This window comes from Antrostomus carolinensis, unplaced genomic scaffold (genome assembly GCF_000700745.2).
Source record: "Antrostomus carolinensis isolate BGI_N321 unplaced genomic scaffold, ASM70074v2 scaffold1939, whole genome shotgun sequence".
Lineage (NCBI taxonomy): Eukaryota > Metazoa > Chordata > Aves > Caprimulgiformes > Caprimulgidae > Antrostomus > Antrostomus carolinensis.
The window spans coordinates 20,131-42,240 of record NW_010337651.1 but is presented as its reverse complement, the minus strand read 5'-3'; the positions used below and the strand labels follow the sequence as shown (position 1 = coordinate 42,240).

General features: G+C 42.3%; 1 protein-coding gene across 3 annotated transcripts; it reads left to right on the top strand.

Moving 5' to 3' along the window:
* The first annotated feature begins 6,651 nt into the window (after window positions 1–6,651).
* Window positions 6,652–22,033, top strand: SLC3A1 (solute carrier family 3 member 1). 3 transcript variants are annotated; one of them, XM_010175231.1, is made up of 12 exons: window positions 6,652–7,075; window positions 8,278–8,457; window positions 9,367–9,521; window positions 10,571–10,696; window positions 13,982–14,101; window positions 15,128–15,252; window positions 16,535–16,733; window positions 17,531–17,690; window positions 19,175–19,184; window positions 19,685–19,697; window positions 20,513–20,614; window positions 21,467–22,033. In XM_010175231.1, the coding sequence occupies exons 1-12, from the start codon at window positions 6,652–6,654 to the stop codon at window positions 21,905–21,907; spliced, it is 2,055 nt and encodes a 684-aa protein (XP_010173533.1). In that variant the 3' UTR covers window positions 21,908–22,033. The 3 variants fall into 3 exon arrangements, with proteins under 3 accessions (XP_010173533.1, XP_010173532.1, XP_010173534.1); XM_010175230.1 differs by lacking the exons at window positions 19,175–19,184; window positions 19,685–19,697 and having other exon boundaries at window positions 17,531–17,707; window positions 20,498–20,614; XM_010175232.1 differs by lacking the exons at window positions 19,175–19,184; window positions 19,685–19,697 and having other exon boundaries at window positions 17,531–17,713.
* The last annotated feature ends 77 nt before the right edge of the window (window positions 22,034–22,110 follow it).

Sequence of the window (22,110 nt, the reverse complement as noted above, 5' to 3'; positions counted from 1 at the left end):
AAATTATCTCAGGGGAGCACAACCTGAGTAGGTATCACCGATATGATATATGTGGAAAAAAGCGAATGAGTTGCAGAGAGACCTGTCTAGATGCACTGATAGACTCAGGGAAGGATTGAACTCGTTCTAAGCTCAGGTGAGGCTTAGTGGAGTGCTATATATAACCCTGTGATACTCTGTGTGTAATTCCTGCAGGTGGGGGAACCGAGGCACTGTGAAAAGCAGTACAGCTTGTGTAATATGAAGACAGTTGTGGTCATGCAGTGTCAGCCCTGCAGAATATGGTATTCCTCATCTGCAGCTCCTTCCTGAAAATCCTTTCATCTTTCCACATGATGAAGTGCTTAGTGCTCAACAGACCAAAACTTGCTCCTCAGTTACTATTCAGTGATTGTAAATTGTTGTAGGAGATAAGTTCTAGCAAGGATCGATGTAGCTTGTCATGAGGTGCTCTCACTCAGTAACACAAAGGAATAGCTGTAGTAGTGATGCAGTCCAATGCCACACCCTCTTTTTGAGCTTCTGCTTGGCTTCCTGTTGGGCTCTCTAGCTGGGCTGTTTGTATTATGAATTTCCTATTCTGAAGATCTTTCAATAACACCAAGTCACTCTTGAGGATAGCCATCAAATCTTCAGCAGCAGCCTTCTGGGGTTTAATACTGTGCTGAGTGTCCCCAGCTCATACAAGGGTAAAATCAAGGTCTGGTTCTCTCACTGGCAAAGCTTTTAAGGATTAGGCTGGAAAAGAAAATTCTTTGAAAGTTGTCTCCTCTGGGACAGAAATGAGACAAATGCTGTAAAGGGAAGAGTGGCAACAGTGCAAATTGAGAAGGGTGTAGTAATGTGAACGAGCTTCTTCCTTGAGAGGCAACCAACCTGGAGTGTAAGTTTTTCTATAGATGCGTGTCAGTATAGTGTTTGACCCTCTGTAGAGGAGGGCATCCAAGAGGAGTCAACTCTGCGTGCTGCTGTTCTTGCAACTATGCTAACAGCAAGAGTTGGAGGATAATTGTTGTCATTAAAAATAGTGGGAGAAGCCAGCCATGCTGATCACCCATGGGGGGCAGGGGCCAGGTACTTCCTTCCCCTGAAACATCACGTGAGCCAAGCAGTAGCTAATTACAGTGTTTATAATGCCATTAACCTTTAATCACATAGTCCATTAGTGGAGTAAGAGCATTAAAAAAAAAACCCCAAAAACAACCAACAACAACAAAAAAACCACCACCAACAAAAAACCCCCCACGAAACCATGTCACAGTGTCCCACATTTTGCCACCCCCCAGGACTTCAGGCTGCAGGCTGATGGCAAAGACCTCACGTAGGCTCAGGGATCCCCAGGGTAAAAGATAGCTTGTTCCTTGAGAACATCTCCCTTTTGACGGCTGCCCTTCGTGTCAAGGGAGGATTTCTTAGTGCTGAATGAAACAGCTTTAAAGGTCAGGTTATCCATCAGTCTTGTCTTGTGGGAGCCACTGAGGAAAAATGGACAACTGCAGTGTTTGCCTCTTTACATGGGTGTAAAGCTGGCCCTGAGTCTGTAAATAATGAGGTCATAGTTAAAGTGCATTATGTCAGACCAGTTCCAGTGGTAACAAACCATTTAATGAAAAAGAGTTAAGTGAGAGAACTTTAACAATAAACATCTTCCTACCCTTAGCACATCAGGGTGCTTCATCACCCCTCTGTGTAGTTTTTGGTGTAATACATACGGTATTGAGTACCTGGCAAACTACTTGGCATTTGTATAGCATCAAACAGCAGACTACTTAGCCAGTGCATCCAAATAATTATATATAAGAAATACTTGTGGAAATTAACCCCTGCATCTTATAGAAATAACCATGGCAATCTGTGTGGAGATAGCAGCTATTACAGCTCACATACCGATTGGTTTTGTTTCCCTATCTACCCCTGAGGTAAAGAGAGTAACTGGCACAGAATATGAAGTGTTTTCTTTACTCTTTAATGCTTTCCACTGGCTTCTGCTAACATAGTTGCATTGGCTGGTTACTCCTGCTAAACTGTAAAATCCTCAGGAGGGAACTGTTTCAGAATTGCTTGAGAGAGCAAGCCAGAAGCATAATGCCTGCATACATAAAATATATTTTAAAATGAAAAAGTTACAGCTCAGTGGGAATTGTTGGTGATCTACCTCTCTTAAGATGAAGTTTATTGTTTCCCTTTATCAAATAATTTTGAGGTGAGCAACTACTCAAGATGGGGGGGGGGGAATGAGGGGAAGGTCTGTAATAAAAACAAAATACCTGTGTGGTTTTATTTGTAGTCTATGAGGGAAAAACATGTAGGAGGGGGTACCAGACTCTTGTACTTGTTCTCCAGAGTCCATGGTAGGTGATGGTCCAGACCTATGTTAAGCTTCTTAAGGAGGCTCTATTTTCCCTCCAGGTTTTCTAGAAGAATTTTTAGTATTCGAGGTCCAGATGTCCGGCCTAAGCATGTCTGTGCTCCCTTGATACCTCCTTGTGCTGCAGCTCTTCTTCCATAGCCATGTGGAGCTGATCTGAAATACGATTGAAGTCTGGCTGTAAAAACCGTATGTTCACCAAGACAGCAACCTGCTTGTTTCCAGTATGGTTTACGTTCTGGTTTAACACTAAAATAATTGAGTGTGCCCTGTAGTGACCGGAGAAAGGCTGAAGTAGTGCACACAGATTGATCTATACGTGGCCTCTGGTTCGTGCGTGCGTGCTGTGTTTATCTGCCTCAGCAGCATAATCCTCCTTTTTTGAGCCGGACCCTTGACAATTAAGATCCTATCTGTCCTACTTAAGATATAAATAAGCCTTTAATGTTACATGGAGATTACATTAGGACAAGAAGGGCTCTTTTTAAAGACACGGTTCCCATGTGACAGGCTTTGCAGAGCAGGTGTTGGCCGTTGTGCCCCTGCAAGACTTTCCAGTGAGGGGACAGGAATGGTTTCCCAACTGCGCGTATGGAGAGCAGGGGCAGCTTCTGATGACCGGAATATTAAATTGGCCTTTATCAGTGGTAAGACATATGCATACGAAGGGTAACCTCCCCCATATCTTTAGATCCAAGTGCATGTGTCCATGCAGGCAGTACTCACCATTATGTTTACTGGCTTAAAGAAAAGGGTGGGCCTGAAACACTCACTTGGAACCAGAGTCTCAACAAGGTTTTGGGTAGTAGTGATGTAGTACTTGGATGAAGTGGGGTTAGGTGCCTGATCCTCTGCAGATTTTGTGCATGATCATGAGTAAGCCACTAATAGAATTTAAAACCTCTCCCTGTCTTTGTTTCCAGGAGTGTTTGTGGGTGTGAGACTTAACTGCTTTCTGCTCCCTGACTTTCTGTAAGGGACAGGCAGGAATGTGCTAAAATGAGTGTTACACAAGAAGGATATGACTTGTCTAAGACCTGCTCAGTCGAATAGTTGTGCTTTGTGTCCTAGCCCTTCTCCCTGTCTCATCCTTCTACTTCCTGCACTGGGCTGGCAGAAGCATTCGTGTGGTCTCATGGGGAACAGGTAGATTAGGAATAGAGCTCTGTAGTGGGTTTTTGTTTTTGTTTGTCTGTTTTTCCCATGTTTTCCCCAAATCTGTTTCCCTGGTTTACTGTGCAGTGGCCTAAATGCTTCACCTGGCACAAGGCAGGGCAGGAACTAGCAGTTGCAAGGCAGGAACGAGCAGTCAGGGATAAAAGTTGATTAAATTAGCGTTAGATACTGGTGAGTTAGACACAAAACTGCATCTTAAGTCAGAGTCATGTACCATTGCCCATTGAGCAGCTGTTTTTTATGATAAATTACATGTCTGTGGCCCACTGACATGCCAGGGATGCTTTTTGGGATTCGTAGAAGTGCTTATCTGCATCTCTAGTATGTAAAAGCCCTGACAGCCACCTGCTCTCTGTGTATGCCCATGCTGCAAAACAGTAAACACAAGGATCCTCAAACCTGGGCTGCATTCTCCAAAAGAGATGCCAACCACGACTTGTGGCAAGTTCTGCATGATGCAGCCACGATGTGGTACCGAGCAAACAGACAGCATGGCTGGCCTTGGCTCTGTGGGCCCCCCTGGCAGGCGTGGCGTTACGGACAGGAACGGAGGAAGGAAAAAGCACTGAAATCTGAGTAAGATGTCACTGTTAACACTTGGCTGTTTTGTCATCTAGCACATTGTCTTCTAGCGTGAATACATCCTTTGCATTTTCTACAAATGCAGGGAGGTTGTTGCCAGTTCCCATTAGCCTGGTAGGAGAGGCTTGGAATGAGCAGGGTGGTGGCTGCTCCTGTCAGATGCGATGCTGTGGCTGGGAATGCGTTTTAAAAATAAACAAACAAACCAACATGGATACTTGGATAACTGTAATAATTGTACCGTCTGCTTGTCAATGTTGCTCCTGGCTCTGACTTTTTTCAGAGAATGTCCTTCTTTAACTTTTTTTTTACGTAGTACTTACCTCTCTTTTTCTAAATATCACACTAGAAGCCAAGCCTCATCTTGTAGGCAGTGCTTTTGCACAGTGTCATGATCTGGGAGACTTGGCTTTGTTCCTGTGGTGAGTGACAAGGTTTTTGGAGGGTTATAGGCACTGCTGAGGGGTGCGTGTACATAGGTACTCTGTGCCTATGTTTTTGTATCTATTCAAATATAGATCTGTATTCTCAACTCTGATTCTGTATTGTGGCAGCCCCACAGTTTAGAAATATGTATATGGTCAAGAAAACCAAACCAAACAACCAAAAAACCCCAAACAAACAAAACCCAACAGCCCACAACTGAGGGTGCTGTGAGTGTTCCCAGATTTTCCCACCCCAAGCACTGAGCCCTCTCCGGATGCTCCTCTGATCCACATGTCCACAGCAGGCAGCTGTGTTCTGGTTGTCCTCTGCTCTTGCCTCTGACTCGCTTTGCTACCCACTGTGCTTGGGTGCTTGAAGGAGCTTTTGGAAAGGAAGTCACAGGTGTGTTTAAATCTCTGAGTTTGGGTAAAAAGCAAGATGAGAAGTACTAAGGTCTTGAGGTGTACGTGGTGCAATCTAAAAACTTTCTATATTTCCACATTTGCTATTTTAATCTGAAATGAAGTCATTGACATGAAGATACTCAGAGGGGAGAGACGGAAGCGGTTGGTTTTATGGAAAACACAAAGTGCACAGCAAACAGACACCAACACATTCGAACCAGGTACCAAGCTTGTGCCCTGGGTGCCCAGGCCTGCCTGGAAACTTTTACAGCTTGCTGGTCCCGTGATGGTAAGGCTGCAGAGTCATCAGAAAGGTGACTGTTGCAAATAATTTCCTGGCAATTACAGGCCCTGAAACAACTGCCACTATCTCACATGCTCTGGCAACTGCCTGACTCTGCACAAGCCGAGGCTGCTGCCAGGCGCTGCTGTGAGGAAGGGGAAGAAAAGGATTAAAACTGGCAGAGAAAAAGACCTCTTCTTAGCTCAGCTGTGGAAGAAATAACATGCTTCTCAATCAACTGGATATGGCATGCTGGATTTTTTTTCAGTCGTTAGTTTATAAACTTTTTTCCATGGTTTGAGACAAACAATAACTACTTTTTTGAGGCCAAAACCCACCTTTTCTCCACTGGGCCCTGACTCTATGGTTGTGGGCAGGTGTTCGCTTTTACATGCGATAAGGCAGGTTTTTGGTGAATTTATATTGCTTTGTGTTTCCTTTGGTATGCCTGGGCAGAGGGCACTGGCTGGAGGGTCTGTCTTGGGGGATGCGGTCCCACTGGCTTCAGGGCAGCTGGGGCTTAGAGCACATGGGTGTGTAAGTCTGTGTGTGCTTGTGCAGACTTTGGGCAATGCTTTTTCCTGGCTAGAGTAGTGGAAACAGGGGCAGGGAGGTAAGGTAAGATCACTTTCCTTTAAACCTTTTTTTTTTTAAAAAAAAAATATTTTTTAATAGTGGGCAGTGGATTTTTCTCTCTTGAGTCTTTCTTGTGCAGAGCTATCCTGTCCTGACCCTGGGGATAGCTCTGGGTGTAGCGACCCGTCACATGCTGTGAATCCCAGGGCTGGTATGTGCCTTGTCCTGGTTACTGCTTAACAGTTGTGGGTGGGCTGGGTTGGGTTAGTTTGGGGGGTTTTGTTTTTCTAAGCTGTGTGAAATGAAGTGCAACTGGCATTTGTATCTTTCCTTGTTAGTTAGTTTGTTATTGTTGCTTTTGGGGCAGAAGTTGTCAACACCTCATTCTCTTGTTGTCTTGTGTTTAAACTCCTCATTAATGCTCAGACTGCTTCAGGCAGGGGAGACTATGACCAGTCTGGAAAGCTGCGTATTTACTAAATCTTTTAGTAGTAAAAAACCCCCAAATTTTGCCCCACTGTCCAAAGGAAGCCAAGTTTGATGTACTGGAGAAAGCAACAGTAAACATAACTCTGCTTGGCTGGCACGGGCAATAGGCTTACCTCCCTGGAAGACTGTGCTTTCTTGTAGCATTTTGTTATCTTCCTGAAGATGCTTATTGTGCAGAAGAGCAGGAGCACTTTGCCCTTTTTGTCTTTTTGAACTTTGACCAGTTAGTCAGGATTGATTATAAACCCAGATGTTAATTACGCTGCTTAACATTTCACTGAACAAAGGTGTGTTGGCGCACTTCCTTGCTGTGGCCAGAGTCTCCAGGACAAGACCCGTGAAGTAAAATGGTTGAGGAGAAAGCTAAGAGCTTACCTATGGAGCTGAGCGAGAAGAGAGGTGTGGAGAACAATGGATTTGTTCAAAATGAGGCTTTAGATGATGAGGAGACTGACACCACTAGCCAAGAAGAAATGCCAAAAACGTGCAGTGTTGATGTGGACCCAACGGCTGTGGAGGAGCTATTGAAGCCCTATGCGGGGATGCCGAAGGAAGTCTTGCTGAAGTTCTCCAGCCAAGCCCGGTACAGAGTCACCAGGGAGATTCTCTTCTGGCTTATAATCACTGCTGCTGTCTTGCTTGTGTGTGCTACAATTGCGATTATTGCTCTCTCCCCAAAGTGCCTTGATTGGTGGCAGGCCAGTCCTATTTATCGGATCTATCCTCGTTCCTTCAAGGACAGCAACATGGATGGGAATGGGGATCTGAAAGGTGGGTGAATTTCCATTCTTGGTATGTGCAAACCTATGTAGAAGTAGTTTGCATGTGTATGTAAGTATTATATATGTGTGTGTTTATATACTAAAAAAAAATACAGATAGAGAAATCTCCCAGTAGAGAAAACCACTCTACTGGGGAGAGGAATAAAAGTTGTCTGACTAATGATTAATGGCAATTCACATTGTCATTAACAGAGCTAGGAGCTTCTTGCTCAAATTGTTAAATCTAAGCCTGGAGTTAGAACAGATGTTTTGAGGTGGGGCTGAGAGCGGGCAGCAGCACAACTGCCATCAGAGTAAAATGTCTCCACAAAACCGAGTTTAATCAGGAGGACGGATGATGCTGAGAACTTTGTTATTTGGCTGCATCTCCATAAGAAAAAGTGGGGAAAAATAAAACGAAGAAAGAGAGAAAGATGTGTTACTTTTTGTTTATGGTCTAAGTGTTTTTGAGCTCTTAGGAGTGCTTTGGGAAGGGGGCAGTGCCACTTATCAGTAGCTTAGCTGAGACTAGGTTTTGGAAGGGGAAGGCTCAACACCATAACAGACAATAAACATCTAAAAAAGAAGCACTAGCTAGAACATACTCTACTAGCAAAAGAAAAGAAGAAACTGACTATAGTTGCATGCCAGTAGTAATGTGTCAGGAAAATAAGAGATTTAAAATAAACCAAAACAAAACCAAACAAAAAACCCACCAAACAAACAAAAACCAGAAGAAAAGCATAAGAGACTTTTCGTAATAGCTGGGAAAACCTGGGACCTTGCATCAAAATTGTGCTTCAGTTTGGATGGTCTGAGGATTAACTGATGTTCCTTGAAATAGGAAAGCAATGCAGTTGCTGCATTTTAAGAAAATGTAGGAGTTTGCTTTCAAAAGTGAGTGTTAAATTTATTAAATGGAATTGTAAATATTTTTATAATACAGAATAGAAATTTGCTTTGATCTGATTTTTTTTTTAAATTCCTTCTTTATCATCCTTATAGAGGTGGCTTTGAATATTTTCCATTCCGTGATCTCATGCTATCCCTGAAGAAATGTCAAGATTACCTTGCTACCCGAGATCAGTGAAAACAGGGGATGGTTATGTATCAGAGGGATCCATGTACCATCTTTGAGAGCCCACAGCAAACACATTTCAACAGAAATATTTTGCTTTTTTTAAACAGATGCTGCCCTTTTCTTTTAAACAGGTATCCAAGAAAAACTAGACCATATCACATATTTGAATATAAAAACCATCTGGATCACCTCTTTCTATAAGTCCCCCTTAAAAGACCTTGGATATGGAGCTGAAGACTTCTATGATATTGATCCCATGTTTGGATCAATGAGCGATTTTGAGAATCTGGTTGCAGCCATACATGACAGAGGTAAGCTGCAACACTGAGCAAAATAGCTCTGTGAAAAAGACATTCACTGGTATCATACAGGTGTACCCTGTCGTGCTGGGTTATGGTCTGAGACTCTCGGTTTGTGCTTCTGGCAACTCCCCCATGGTGGTGTTGAGCAGAAGCATGGATGTGGGCATTAGTAGTCTGGGGGATCAGGGCTGAGATGCAGTTGTTTCTGGCTGAATTTTATGGCTGATGCCTGCTTTCTGGAGAAAGCTGGAAAACAATTGTGGGGCTGGGAGGGAACATGCGCTTCCATCCTGTGATTGCGTCCTTGGTTGGTGCATTTATGACTCAGAGCAAATCTTTGCTCAGACATTTCCCCTTACAGCTGTTGGACTGAATGGGAAATGGTTTGGTAGTCCCCAGAACATTTGGGATTTCAAAAAATGTCTACCTTTTAGGAAGGGTGAGGAAGAATGTGTGTTCACTGATGCTAGACTGCTGAAGTGCCTTTCCCACCTGGAAAAGGTGGGAGACAGATGCTGAAGTCAGAGTGAGTGAAAGTGGTTCATAACAGCAGAAGTCTGTTCTGATTTGTCTTCCCCCTTCTTTCCCTCCCCAGCAGTGGGCAGGGGGAAGTAATACTAGCAAGATGTGTTGCAGCTACTTACAAGACTCTTCTTAGACTAACTGCATCAGTAGCCTGGGGCTTTGTGTTTGTGCTTTCCCCTATGGGCAACCAACGGGGCTGTGCTGGCTCAAAATATCATGTGCTCACCAGTCCCTGGAGCCTGAATGCTTCTAGCAGGAGCCTTTCTCTTTTGCCAGACCTCTGGGAAGGAGGAAGCCCAAACACTTCTGATACTGTATTAAGAAAAAACATGGACTTTGTCTTAAAAGGCTGGATTTAATGGGGTTTTTTTATGGTTTGATTTTATTTTTAAGGTTTAAAGGTGATAATGGATTTAATACCAAATCACACAAGTGACAAACACCAATGGTTTCAGCTCAGTCGCAATCGGACTGGGAAGTACACAGACTACTACATCTGGCAGGACTGCACGCAGGCTGCTGGTTCCGTCACTCCTCCAAACAACTGGGTAAACACGGGAAGGGACACGTGCAAATCCCAAGCAAAACACAGCTGTAACACAACTGTCTCAATGTATCCTGGGTTATAAATGACTGAGGTCATTTATAAATGACTGTGAGGTTATAAATGTTGAGAGGTACAAACTGATGTTACTGAATGCACTAGTGAAGATTAAGATTTAAACCGTCTCAGAGTGGAGGAGTTCCTACTTCAAACAATTTAAAAAATTATTTTGGATCTTTCTTTAGGGTTAAATCTTCACTCATTAATAAAATTTTTTTTTAAAAAAAGGATAGTTGTATATAAGTTGTTCACATGTGCCCTCTTCTGTGTCTGGGTACACCACTCTAGAAACTTCATCTCAGCTCCTCTGAAACCATGGGTGGTGGGGAGGGAAACAAAACAGTGTGGTGTTGGGTTTTTTCCCTTTTCTGGAGGGTGATCAGGGCAGAAAGTGGGTCGTCTATTTCAAATGTATGTATTTGAAATTTGAACTGATAGATGCATGATTAGCAACTTGTATGCTCTTAAAAACTCAAGGTGGAATTAGTATTTTGTACCAGCTACTGTATCTTAGCTTTTGGAGTCTTTCATTGCAGAGATGATTAAGTTAATGTTTTAACATGCTGACTGTTGTTGGTGTTTCAAAGGGATAATACCAGATTGCAGAAAGCACCAAGTAAGCTAAAGCTATTTTTAACGAGCTTTAGGAAAAACAATTCCAAAAGAAATGTTCCCACCCATGTTTTCCACTCTACTCTGAATAATTCCCAGTGAAAGTCTACTTAAAAAACAATACAAACAAAAAAACCTACCCCCCACAATGAAACAGAATATTGAACAAGAGATACACATGGTGAAGCATGACTAAAGGGAGAGTAACTAGTAGGGAAGGAAATTTAAAACATGAGTACCAAAATCTACTCAAAATTTAATCAATTGATTAGGCTTTTTGTGCTGCTTTATATACTTGTAATGCATCACACCTTAAAGTATGCACAGGAGTAAATGTTTGTTAAATTAAAAGTTCTGATTATTTCCCCTTTATATGAGCAGGTGAGTGTCTTTGGGAATTCCAGCTGGCAGTTTGATGATGTGAGAAAGCAATGTTATTTTCATCAGTTTGGGAAAGAACAACCAGACTTAAATTTTCGCAACCTTGCTGTCCAACAAGAAATCCATGTAAGTATGTAACCCACTGCTGCTGTGCAAAGCACCTATTTCTACACTTAATTTCTCTGATTATTTGTGCTACACAATTTACAGTCTACTTGAAAGTAATTTAAGGATTGCAGCTTATGTAAACTATTGAAACAGAAAGGTGTCTAGACCAACATTGAGTTTATAAGCAAAATTCAAGCTTTATCTTGTAATGCTTCCAGTATCAGAGTTACTTTGTTCAAGTCTTTTTAATTTAAAAGCAAACAAGTAACAACAACAACAACAACAAAAATCCAAATAAAATTGTCCTTGAGTGGAAGTGACAGTGGAAGTGAACCACCCTGACAGTGGGTGGTGTTGCAGTCCTCTGGATTCTAAGAAAGTATGACTATTGCTTTTAGCTGGGTGAAGTCCCCTGCTCTCACAAGTGCGTGGCAAGATCTGGGTGGGTTTTTGGAACAGGCTGTTGCACTTTTAAAGGATCTCCCTTTTTTTTCTCTTCCCACTAAAGGCTATCTTAAAATTTATTTGCTTTGATGCTTCAGGAGTCCTCTGCTTTTCAGCCTAAACTTACGTGCAGACTCTTCACACTTAGTTCTCTGTGAACCAAACCTGGCCATCAGCTGAAATAGCTTTTCCCACCCTTGCTTATGCTTATTTGTTTTTCAGCTCTGACAAAATCCTCCTTCAAATTTTGTTAAAACAGATTAAGTGGGGTTGGCTTTTCCAGTCCTCCCTGAACTGAGACTCTCCACCCATCCCTTTGTTTAGCTTACTCCTACGTACTCCTCGCAGCGCTTCCAGCCTGAGGTTTTTATCAAATGCAGATGGCCAGAATTAAACAAATTTAACTGAAAAGGTGTCTGCGCAGAATCTTGTTCAGTGGCATGGATACTTCTCTCTCTGTGTCCTAAGACTGCTGTTACTTGCTTTGAAGTTGGTGCTAGTAGTCAAATAATTCAGCATGACTGCTGTCTGGAAGCAGTCACCTGCTTTCAGCTCTAGTCTCCATCAAGAGCCAAAGGTGAAGGCACTTAGCACATTTGGACAACGTTTGTATCAAGGACAACAATTAACAGAAGGACTGATGTGGAAGGTAAAGCAAAGCCTGTGCTGAAACAAAGCTCAATCACCCAAGCGGAGAGAAGTTTTTATCTCTGTTGATACAAGGAGCTGTTAATTAGCCAGTCAAATATGGGGACAGCACCTTGTTTTAGCAAAGAGACGTTTGCATTTTCAAGAAAGGAGGCAATGCTGATTGAATTACAAGGAGTTGGATACCAGGAAGATAGTGAGTTTCGATCTGTCTACACCTCTGATGACTTTGCAGAGGAGAGAGACAGATGGGCTTCACTGAGCAAGGCAGTGCTCTGATGAAACCTCATGCCTGTCCACATCAGATCTCCCAGCAGACAGTGTAGAATTCATTAAAGTATGTGGCAGTGGACCTGAGCATGGGGAGTCTGACAATTGCTGCTTTTGGCTTCTTTTTTTAAATTTCCTCGCCATCAGATCGTACAGCTGCATCAAGTGTTTCGATTTAGTCCTGAAGCGTTTGCTACTTGGTACTGTTGAATTTTGGTGCACAATAGTCTTCACAGCTGCCCAGTTCTACTGCGATGGTCTCATTGTCCCTTTGAGGCCTTTCCCCTCACCATGGGTACTGCCTGTGCATGAAGAAACAAAGCACTTTTGATCATACTTGCTAACTAAAGCATGAAATGAGACTGCTCTCAAGACTGATCCTTGAACTACCCTAGTGTACTAGGTTACCCTAGTAACCTCTCTGCATCTTGGTACTTCCCTTAATGCCACGTCTTTCCACTTGCACCTACTTTCCTACTATTACACATACTTTACATACTTTTCAATGGTCATGGCTGGTTTTTTGTTTGTTTTAATGGTACCTGATACATTACTGAAGCTCCAGGGGCAAATAGATGCTGCATTTCCTATGCAAAGAAATAAAAACTACTAAGCTTGGCCTGGTAACACCAACCTTTGGTAAATGCTTATGAACATGATAAATTGCTCCAGCATGTTAAAAAATAATCTTTGTCTAGTATTTTAGTGCAAAATCCTGTTTCAGAAAGTTAGGGGGACTCAACAAGAAGCAAATGGACTCTTCCAGAGAAGTTGAAGTCTTTGGTTTAGCCACAGGGCACACAAGAGCAATGAAACTCAGCAGCCAGCATGTTGTAGCTTTCTTGCATAAATAAAAGCAGATCAGTCTCAATGAGTAGCACGTCAGTGCTTGATATTTGCACTGCTGATGCCTGGTGCTGCTTTTGTGATGAGCACATGCATAAGCATGAATTAATTTTTGGTGGATTCAGTATTGGACAGACACCATATCGAGAGCTGCTGCTTTCGGAATGGCTCTTTGAGAAAATACAACTCAGTAAGGTGGAGTCTTTATTTGCCAAACAAAAAAAGCTTGAGTGTGGACTAGTTCTACTCCAGCCCATTCAGGCAAGTGTACATCATACATTAAAAAAAAAAAAAAAAGGCAATTCAATAACTGTTCTCAAAAAACAATCAAAAAAAAAGTTTTTGTCCTCAGATGAAGAAAAGTATCTGGTCTAAAACGACATTTGCAGAAACCTCTCAAGAGGGACTGAACTTTGGAGTTGTTTGTAAAACTAAAGCAATTAAAACTGTAGTGATATAATAACTACTGAAGTGGGATATAATTTTACTAATAGTGACTAACCTCTGAATTTGATAGTGAAATTACAAATCAATGGCAGTTAACTTGGATAATAATTTTTCATGTTCTTGTAAATCAACACATAAGCCTGAAAATAAAACAAAAAGTTTCACATCGGTCAAATAAGAGAGAACAAACATTTTAAGAGCTCTATTGTATGAAAAGAAAATTGGTAGCACAAGGTCTGTGCAGAACAACATTTCTTGCATCTTTGAATCAATGTGTTCTAATTGTGTACAGCCATGGTGGGTGTTCACCAACGAGGCGCTTAGCACGAGCCCAGTTGTTTTGATGGATGAGATTAGAAACGGCTTTTAGTGAGGCCTGTCCGGGCTTTGGTCACGTGAATTATGGGAGAAGTTACAAAGCAGTCTCTTTTTATACTGGATGAAATAATAAGACATGCTTTATTCAGATCTTAGTTTGACCTTAGATCAACATGATTCAATTTAACTTCTACTAAAATTTGAAGTACAAGTTAAAAAAAAAAAGGTTACATATTAATACCTACCAACAGGTTTAGTTTAATTTTTAAGTATGTGCTGTTATGAATGGGATGGACTCACTTGGAATTCTGAATTTTTACCTTTGTTTAGGATATTATCAAATTTTGGCTCGGCAAAGGAATCGATGGATTTAGTTTCAGTGCTGTTAAATACCTTTTAGAAGCAACGCATCTACGGGATGAGCCTCAAGTGAACAAGTCCCAGAGTCAAGTAATGTATCTGTTCTGTCTTTGCTTTTTCCCTGTATTTCCCACTGGGGCAAGAGAGTGTCTGTTTCTGCTCTTTTGGGTCTTAATTGTGGCTTTAGGAAGACTGAGTCAGTCATGTCCTTTGGAAGGCAGGTGGCTCCAGGGGTCTCTTGAGAAGGAGGACGTATAAGAAAGAAGCCCCTGGGCTGAGGATGTAGGTCAGTGAGATACCTGCAAGCAGGGGCCCTGTGGGTAGGAGGAGAATTGTCCATAGACCCTTCATATTTCTGTTCTGACACAGCTGCACTGATTTTTCTGTTTAAAATAAAGTTCTTTTCAATTTACATTCTAAAAAGACCAGTCTTGTGATTTTAGTAGTGGATTGGTTATCTTTGGGGAGCCCACTACAGGAGGTAAGCTCAGAGCTCTTCCTCGCTTCAGATCCTGTGGCAGCCACTAGCATGTATTTCTTCTACGTTGCTAGTAGGAATTGTAATAAAACAAAACCCTCTCACATTGGCGGTATGTCAGAGCGAGAGGTGACCAGACACATTCAGAAGCACGGACCCACTTATTTATGCCATTTGCTTTTGCTGAGGCAGTGAACTTGGGGACATTCCTGGATAGTGCCAGTACTATGACGCTGTTCCCCTGTGGAGTTGAGGATCACATAAAATTGGTCAGCTCCACAAGTATCGTTGCCTTTGAAAGTTACAACAACAATGTTGTCCATCTTTCCAGCCTGATGTGTGGCCACAGCAGCTGCTGTGCTCGCTGCTCCAAGAACGGCTTGGTTGGTTAGTGCTGTGGGTGGACTTTTACCTCTTGAAAGACGGGATCCAAAAATAATCATGCCTCCACTATCCTGTCTTCAGAGTTCCCCAAGTGCAGTTCACATCTGCGCTGTTAGCGTTGGTATGCTAAACTCTTTTCAGTTAAAATTTATCTGGACTGGTGCATGGTCTCAGGAAAGGACGGGAAGAATTTGGAGAGTTATGAAATCTAAAATATTGGTGAACTAGTGGGAAATACTGCGTTCTTCTTTCAGGAGAGTATCACAGCCTATTCCCAGCTCTACCATGACTATACGACAACACAAGTTGGAATGCATGATATCATCCGTAGCTTCCGTCAAACCATAAATCAGTTCAGCAGTGAACCTGGCCGGTACAGGTAATCACTATTACGGCTAATGAATTTTTCTCTAATGTTTGTAATTTTTAATTTTTTTTATTTTATTTTATTTTTTTTTAAATAATATGCCATAAAAAATTTTCTTCCTCAAATGCAAATAGTGGTGCATAGGCTATGTTGCCTTTTTCCCAATGTGTGTGGGAAAGCGGCCCTGGTAGCTTTGTGGTATCTATGGACTACAAAAGTAAACAGAATGGGCGACCATTGGAACCACAGAGAGACTGTAATTAATCAGCCCTGTGGCTGATTTATTGTGTAACATTAATAGGACAGTTCATATCAGGCACATAGTGAGAGATTGTTAAAATCACAGAATGCTTGAGTTTGGAAGGGACCTCTAGAGGTTATCTAGCCCAACACCCCTGCCCATTAGGGCCACCTAGAGCTGGTTGCTCAGGATCATGTCCAGATGGCTTTTGAAAGTGTCCAAGGAGGGAGACTCCACAGCCTCCCTGGGCAACCTTTGCCAGTGCCCAGTCACCCTCACAGTGAAAAAGTGTTTTCTAATGTTCAGAGGGAACCTCCTGTGTTTCCGTTTGTGCCGACTGTCTCTGTGTCCTGGCACTGGGCACCACTGAAAAGAACCTGGCTCAGTTGTCTCTGCACCCTCCCTTCAGATATTTATATATATTGATGAGATTCCCTCCCTGAGATTTCTCTTGCCCAGTCTCACACCTCTCAGCCTTTCCTCATAGGAGAGATGCTCCAGTCCCTTCATGGTCTTAGTAGCCTTTTGCTGGACTCTCTCCAGTATGTTCATGTCTCTCTTGTACTGGGAAGCCCAGAACAGTACTCCAGGTGTGGCCTTACCAATGCTGAGTAGAGGAGAAGGATCACCTACTTTGACCTGCTGGCAACACTCCTCCTAACACAGCCCAGGATACCATTAGCCCTTTTTCCTGCCAGGGTGCATCGCTGGCTCATGTCCAATTTGGGAGACCCATAGGAAAGCATGGCAGTTGCTGGAATGGAGTTATGTGGATGTGGATTCAGAAAGATAAGACTTCAGTCAGATACTTACAAGCTCATGTTGATTCTTGTAGATTTTTTTTTTCTCCAGAAATTTCCAAGAAATAACTATCCTTCTTTGCTTTACACAAAAAGTGTTTCTCTCTGTTAATTTTTTTTAATGAGGAGAGAAGTGAACATAATTCTCAGTGCTGTTTTATTTTCTAAGTTTGTCCTGCACTATTCCTATCTTCCTTATGCTCTGTGCAAACCAAGAATGAGCCAAAAAAGATACTTGTGTACTTCTTTGTAGGTTTATGGGTTCTGATGATGATGAAAAGGAAGACATTGAAGCAACAATGATGTATTATGGAACAACTTTTATCCAAGAAGCAGATTTTCCCTTCAATTTCAACCTAATTAACATGAAAAATCTATCGGGCAACAGTATTTTTGAGGCTGTCAACTTGTGGATGAAAAACATGCCTGCAGGAAAATGGCCAAACTGGGCGGTAAGAGTTCTAGACCAACTCTTGTAGGAAGGGCTTGTTTCTATAGGTGATAGTTCCTCTTCTGGTGATAAAAACCTCGCCACACATACACGCTGATTTCAGTGGGATCAGCAGCAGCCAGAGCCTACGGCTGAGCTACTGTAGATACCCGTATGAAACTCAGCTGCTGTAGTCACCATCGTTGGCGTTGGCCAGCTGGCTGGCTGGCTGTCCTGCCCTTCGATGGCAGTTACACCCCCTGTGCAAGGGTGACAGAAGGGAATTGATGATTGTCCCTCTCCCTCGGTGTCTCCAGTGGAGTATGGGGCATTGGCTTAAACCACCAGTGAGGGTGGGAGTGGTACAATGAGCTTTGGCCATAAACTGCCTCAGTGCAATGGATGCTGGAAACCTTCCAGTGCCAGGGAAGAACAGAGCAGGCAGCTGAGGGCAGTTAACTTACAATCTTGATGGTCTTTGCTAGGAAGCATGTTTGGGATGTGCAAGAGATCTTTTCAAAACAAGCACCACCTTCACACAGCAGAGAAAATGGCAAAAATCTGAGGGAGAGTTGTTATTTGTCATCTCTCCTCACTTCTGCCTCATGTGCTGCTGGCTGAGCTCCTGTGTGCTTAATTTTTTGGGTCACAAGTTTGTACTGGCACCAAGATAAAAAATATAATTGACTTTACAGGCCTGGAGGGGAAAGAAAGAAAGAAAGATGAAAAAAACCCTCCTACCTTATTAAATTAGTTAGCTGATTTCACGTACGTATGGAATTTTACAATGTATGTTTAAGAGAATGATGTTTTCTTCAGGTTGGAAGCCCTAACGCTGCTCGGATTTCATCTCGGATCGGGAAGGAGTATGTCAATGTTATAAACATGCTGCTTTTAACCCTCCCTGGTACTCCTGTAACTTACTATGGTGAAGAAATAGGCATGGAGAACATTGCATCGGAAAATGTAAGTGAAGAGTGTATGAACTCTGATCCTGTTGTTGTTCAGTTCAGAGTAACAGAACGTTCCAAAATATGGAACTTCTGTTTAGTTAACCAAACCTAGTCTTTATCACTGTGCAGATGGTTTTGGTGTTCCCCATGGCAAAACTGTTGTACAGCACCCGGAAATGGCCAGACCAGACACCAGAACCAAGGCCGTGATGCCTGTCTGAACTGCAAGACCGCAATTGTCCCTGATTTCTGTCCTCTGCTGAATCAGTCTTGCATGGTTTGCAGCAGTGTTGCTTTGCTTTGCTTCAGCAGAAAGGGCAGCAAGTGTCAACACCAGGCCTGGGCTAGTGGTTAGGAGAAGTGTGTTGCAGTCGTCCAAGGCAAGAGGAACCGAGTTGCTACCTCCATCCTCTCACAGAAGTACCCTAATAGATAAGTCAAAGTCCATTTCCTGGCTGCTATTTTAAGGAAACCAGAGTTCATATAGTACCGGAGCCACAGTCACCATCTCCTGCAGACTGCTTTGCTCTGACTATGCAAAGGCACCTGTCCAAGCCACAGCTCTCTACAGCATGCCCAAGCTCTGAAGAAGGGGCCTTCAGAAAGGGGTGGGTGTACAGACCAGCCCCTGCTTAGCATTGCCTGGTGGCCAGCAGAAGTGGCTTTCTCTTGTCATGCAGGGTTTTTTGATTTGTCTTTTTAGATCCTTTTCTATGAAGGATTTAGGTGCCAGCGCCTGGGAACCAGGTGCCTAGCTCCCTTGATCATAGCGACGAGTAGCACATGATGTTTGTGTTTGTTAGATTATAGAAATTTTCAGAAGTAAGTTTATTTGAGGTCAGGGGATTAAGACAAAGTCCCTGTGCCTTTCATGCTGTGCTAACCTGTGTAATTTAAAAGTTTTCATGTTCAGCCCCTGTAACTTCTTGTCTCTTCTACGATCGTACATGACTTCTGTTGTGTCTCGTTGCCCAAGATGTATGGGAGCAGCTCAGCTCTGCCTCTTATGAGCCCTTCTGAGTACCCTGAGAACATAGTGCTTGGCACGTGCTGTTCTCACCATGGAAAGCTTCTGTGAGGGAACGAGAGAGACAGCCTCTGATGATGTTCCCAACAGTGTTGGCTATCTTTGTACCAAAGGGAAAAGAGGTACTTGAAGCAGCAGAGGACCATCGCCAGGTTTGTATGATTCAGATGTGAGGAAATGATTCTCTGATTTAAAAGGACATCTCATTTCCTAGGTCAAAATTCCTCCTGCATTTTCTCCTTGCTGCTGATTACTGCTGACAGAATGATACTCTTCACAAAAGTAGCCCTTGGCTCCTCAGGGTTTACTCTCCTTTAGTGGCTACCCTGTGGCTCACGGCTGTGTAACAACGCAAAACCACTCTCCATTCAGTCTGGAGAGGAAGAATCCCTGATTAATGGGTGTCTTGGAAAGATGGAGAGTATTTGCTCAGGGCATAGTTTTTAGCCTCAGCATTTGAAATGTTGCAGGAGAAGTTGAAAGATGAAAGGGAGTGTTACCAGTGTTGAAAATGTAGGATTTTTTTCTCCCTGCTTTTCAGAACATGCTAAAAGGAGAAACCCATTATTTATAATGTCACAAAGCAAAGTGACAATTTCTTTTGTTGAGCTGCTGTTCTGACAGATTATATTGAAAAGTGCCCTTTATATGAAAAACAGTTTTCGTGGAAAACAAACATTCAAAGTATGTGCAAAATATTTTATGCCCTCTTATATCATTAAATTTAAGTGTCAGATCTTTTGGCAAGCTCTTCAATAACAATGAGGAAGCTTTTTCAGAATTTTTCTGAATTCTTCAAGATGAGAACTTTAGACTTCTTGCACTGACACTTTTTAATCAGCTAAAAGCTGGTTTTCAGTGAAGTTTTTGCACTTGGAAATAATTTTATATTTTTAACACAAACAATCCTGTTCAAATTGCAGCCTGTGCAAATGTAAACTTGAGTTCTAAGGTGAAAAATGTGATGGTTACAAATGAACAGGCGCTGAATAGCATTTTGCTAGCTGTTTACTGCTACTTTAACAGCATCTTTTCTTAGGACTCATTACCTCATGTATTCACTCACTGCATGTCTAGGTATTTATCAGACTATCCTAGGTGTCACTAGTAAACTGTTAGCCAACTATCTGCTGCAAAGGGAGACAACTCCAGTAGAGGAATCTGGGAATTACACACTTTATCCAGTGATGCTGTATCCATGAGACCATCCATTCTCCTCCATTTCAGGAACTGTCTTAATTCTTATTTTCATGGAATCACAGAATGGTTTGGGTTGGAAGGGACCTTAAAGATCATCTAGTTCCAACCCCCCTGCCATCAGCAGGGACCCCTTCCACTAGACCAGGTTGCTCAAAGCCTCATCCAGCCTGGCCTTGAACACTTCCAGGGAGGGGGCATCCACAATTTCCTTGGGCAACCTGTTCCAGTGTCTGACCACCCTCACAGTGAAGAACTTCTTCCTAATATCTAATCTAAACCTGCCCTCTTTCAGTTTAAACCCATTTCCCCTTGTTTTGTCATTAACTGCCCTTATGAAAAGTCCCTCCCCAGCTTTCTTGTAGGCCCCCTTCAGGTACTGGAAGGCCGCTATAAGATCTCCCCAGAGCCTTCTCTTTTCTTTCTCTTCACATTTGGAGCAGGATTACAGCCTCCTTATTAAATTTTAACTTAAACCAAAGAAAGCAATACTGAAATGGTGATCGTTTGGAAGATGCGAGAACATGCTATTCAAGGGACAACTTTTTAATATACTAATCAAAACAAGTAATTTCTTGCTACTGGCTCTGACACCACTTTGTTTTCTAGGTGACCTTTCCAGAGAAATCCCCCATGCAGTGGGATGGCAAAGTTAATGCTGGTTTTACTGAAGGGAACAGTAGCTGGTTACCGGTTAACTCTGACTACCAAAGTGTCAATGTTGAAGTAGGTATCTGTATGTGTAACTGACACGAATGGTTGAGATATAGTTTAATGTACCTATTTAGCTCTGACTTCTTTTCCTTAGTGGGAATTGGTAGTGTAGTTAGTAAGAATAAACTCAAGGGAGGAAAATAAAAAGGCATTGAATCCTAACAAGTTCTATTAGAAAAGGAAATGCTTGCACGAGCAAGGAGTCTCCGTAATCTATATTCATTTAAGCAGGGCATCTGCAGTGACGATGTAGATGTGGCAATTTGGCTCTTTAAAATTATTAAAAGGTTAATACTAAATTGAAATCTGGTCTTTTTTTCACTTCTATTACTATAGAAAACACTGGCTTTGTAACAAGAACTTAACATAGACCATCTCTAACATAACTAAACAAAACATTTTTTTCAAGGCAGTTGAGCAGTGAATCACAGATTTTGCTGATCTACGGTGCTGACCAGAATTGAAACCAGACAAAAATAAATAGAAGACAGGAAAAATAAAACACAAAACAAACCCTGTGACTTTGGTCACTTAGACTTGGTGAAAAAATTTCAGCATCAAGCTTTGAATGGCTGTGTATATACATAATACCTGTATAAATGTTATTATGACATAGTGGGAGGAAGACATAGTGTTAGTGCTGGGGAAATTCTGTCCTGCCTAATAACCTCTGACACTCCACAAGTGCCAAGAAGGGCAATGAGAAAAAGCAGTTTTTTCAGTGGAATTTGCAGACAAGTTTGAAGAGGGATAATGGTAAAAATGGAATTCTGATAGGTGCGTTCTTGGCAGACTGCCTGGGTATGAGGTGAGTATTATTTCCTACATCCAGTGGCATGACCCTGTTAATGCTGGCTGTTGCAGATCCAGATGACCGGGTCCAACTCAACCCTGAATTTGTACAGAGAGCTAACTTCACTTCGCAACAATGAGCTGCCCATTCATCGGGGGTGGATGTGCTACGTCTGGAATGACAGTAATGTTTTTGTGTATGTGAGGGAACTGGATGGCTTAGACAGAGGCTTTATGATGGTTCTCAATTTTGGGCAGGAATCGACAATAGACCTGAAAGCTATCATTCCTAACCTTCCATCTGAAGCTATTATAAGGCTAAGCACTAATTTTAGCAATGCTGGTAAAGCTGTCAATACCAAACTAATTAAAACTGAAATGGGAGAAGGCCTGGTCCTCGAATACAAAACAGCAAAGCCTGTTCATACTATGGAAGCCTTTCAAGGAAATTGTTTTGTGGCAGAAAAAGCTTGTTATTCCAGTGCCTTCAATTTACTCTATGTGAACTGTTAAGTGCAGGAGTAGAATAACCAAGCTTTCATGTTAATTTAGAAAATGTTGGTTTCAGGGAAATGCTAAAAATTTTCAGTCTTCTTTGGCTTTTAAAACTTTGTGTACAAAATAAACGTCCTGAAAAATAAAACAGATACCTAATTGTCTTGCATCTGTATTAGTGAGGAAAAGGAAGAAGTATGGTATAAACTCCCCCTTAGGGT

Coding starts and splice junctions, on each gene's coding strand:
- SLC3A1 (XM_010175230.1), top strand. CDS start 6,652: ATGGTTGAGGAGAAAGCTAAGAGCTTACCTATGGAGCTGAGCGAGAAG. Junction 16,734..17,530: donor GAAAATGGCCAAACTGGGCG/GTAAGAGTTCTA, acceptor TGTTTTCTTCAG/GTTGGAAGCCCTAACGCTGC. Junction 20,615..21,466: donor ACCAAAGTGTCAATGTTGAA/GTAGGTATCTGT, acceptor TGGCTGTTGCAG/ATCCAGATGACCGGGTCCAA.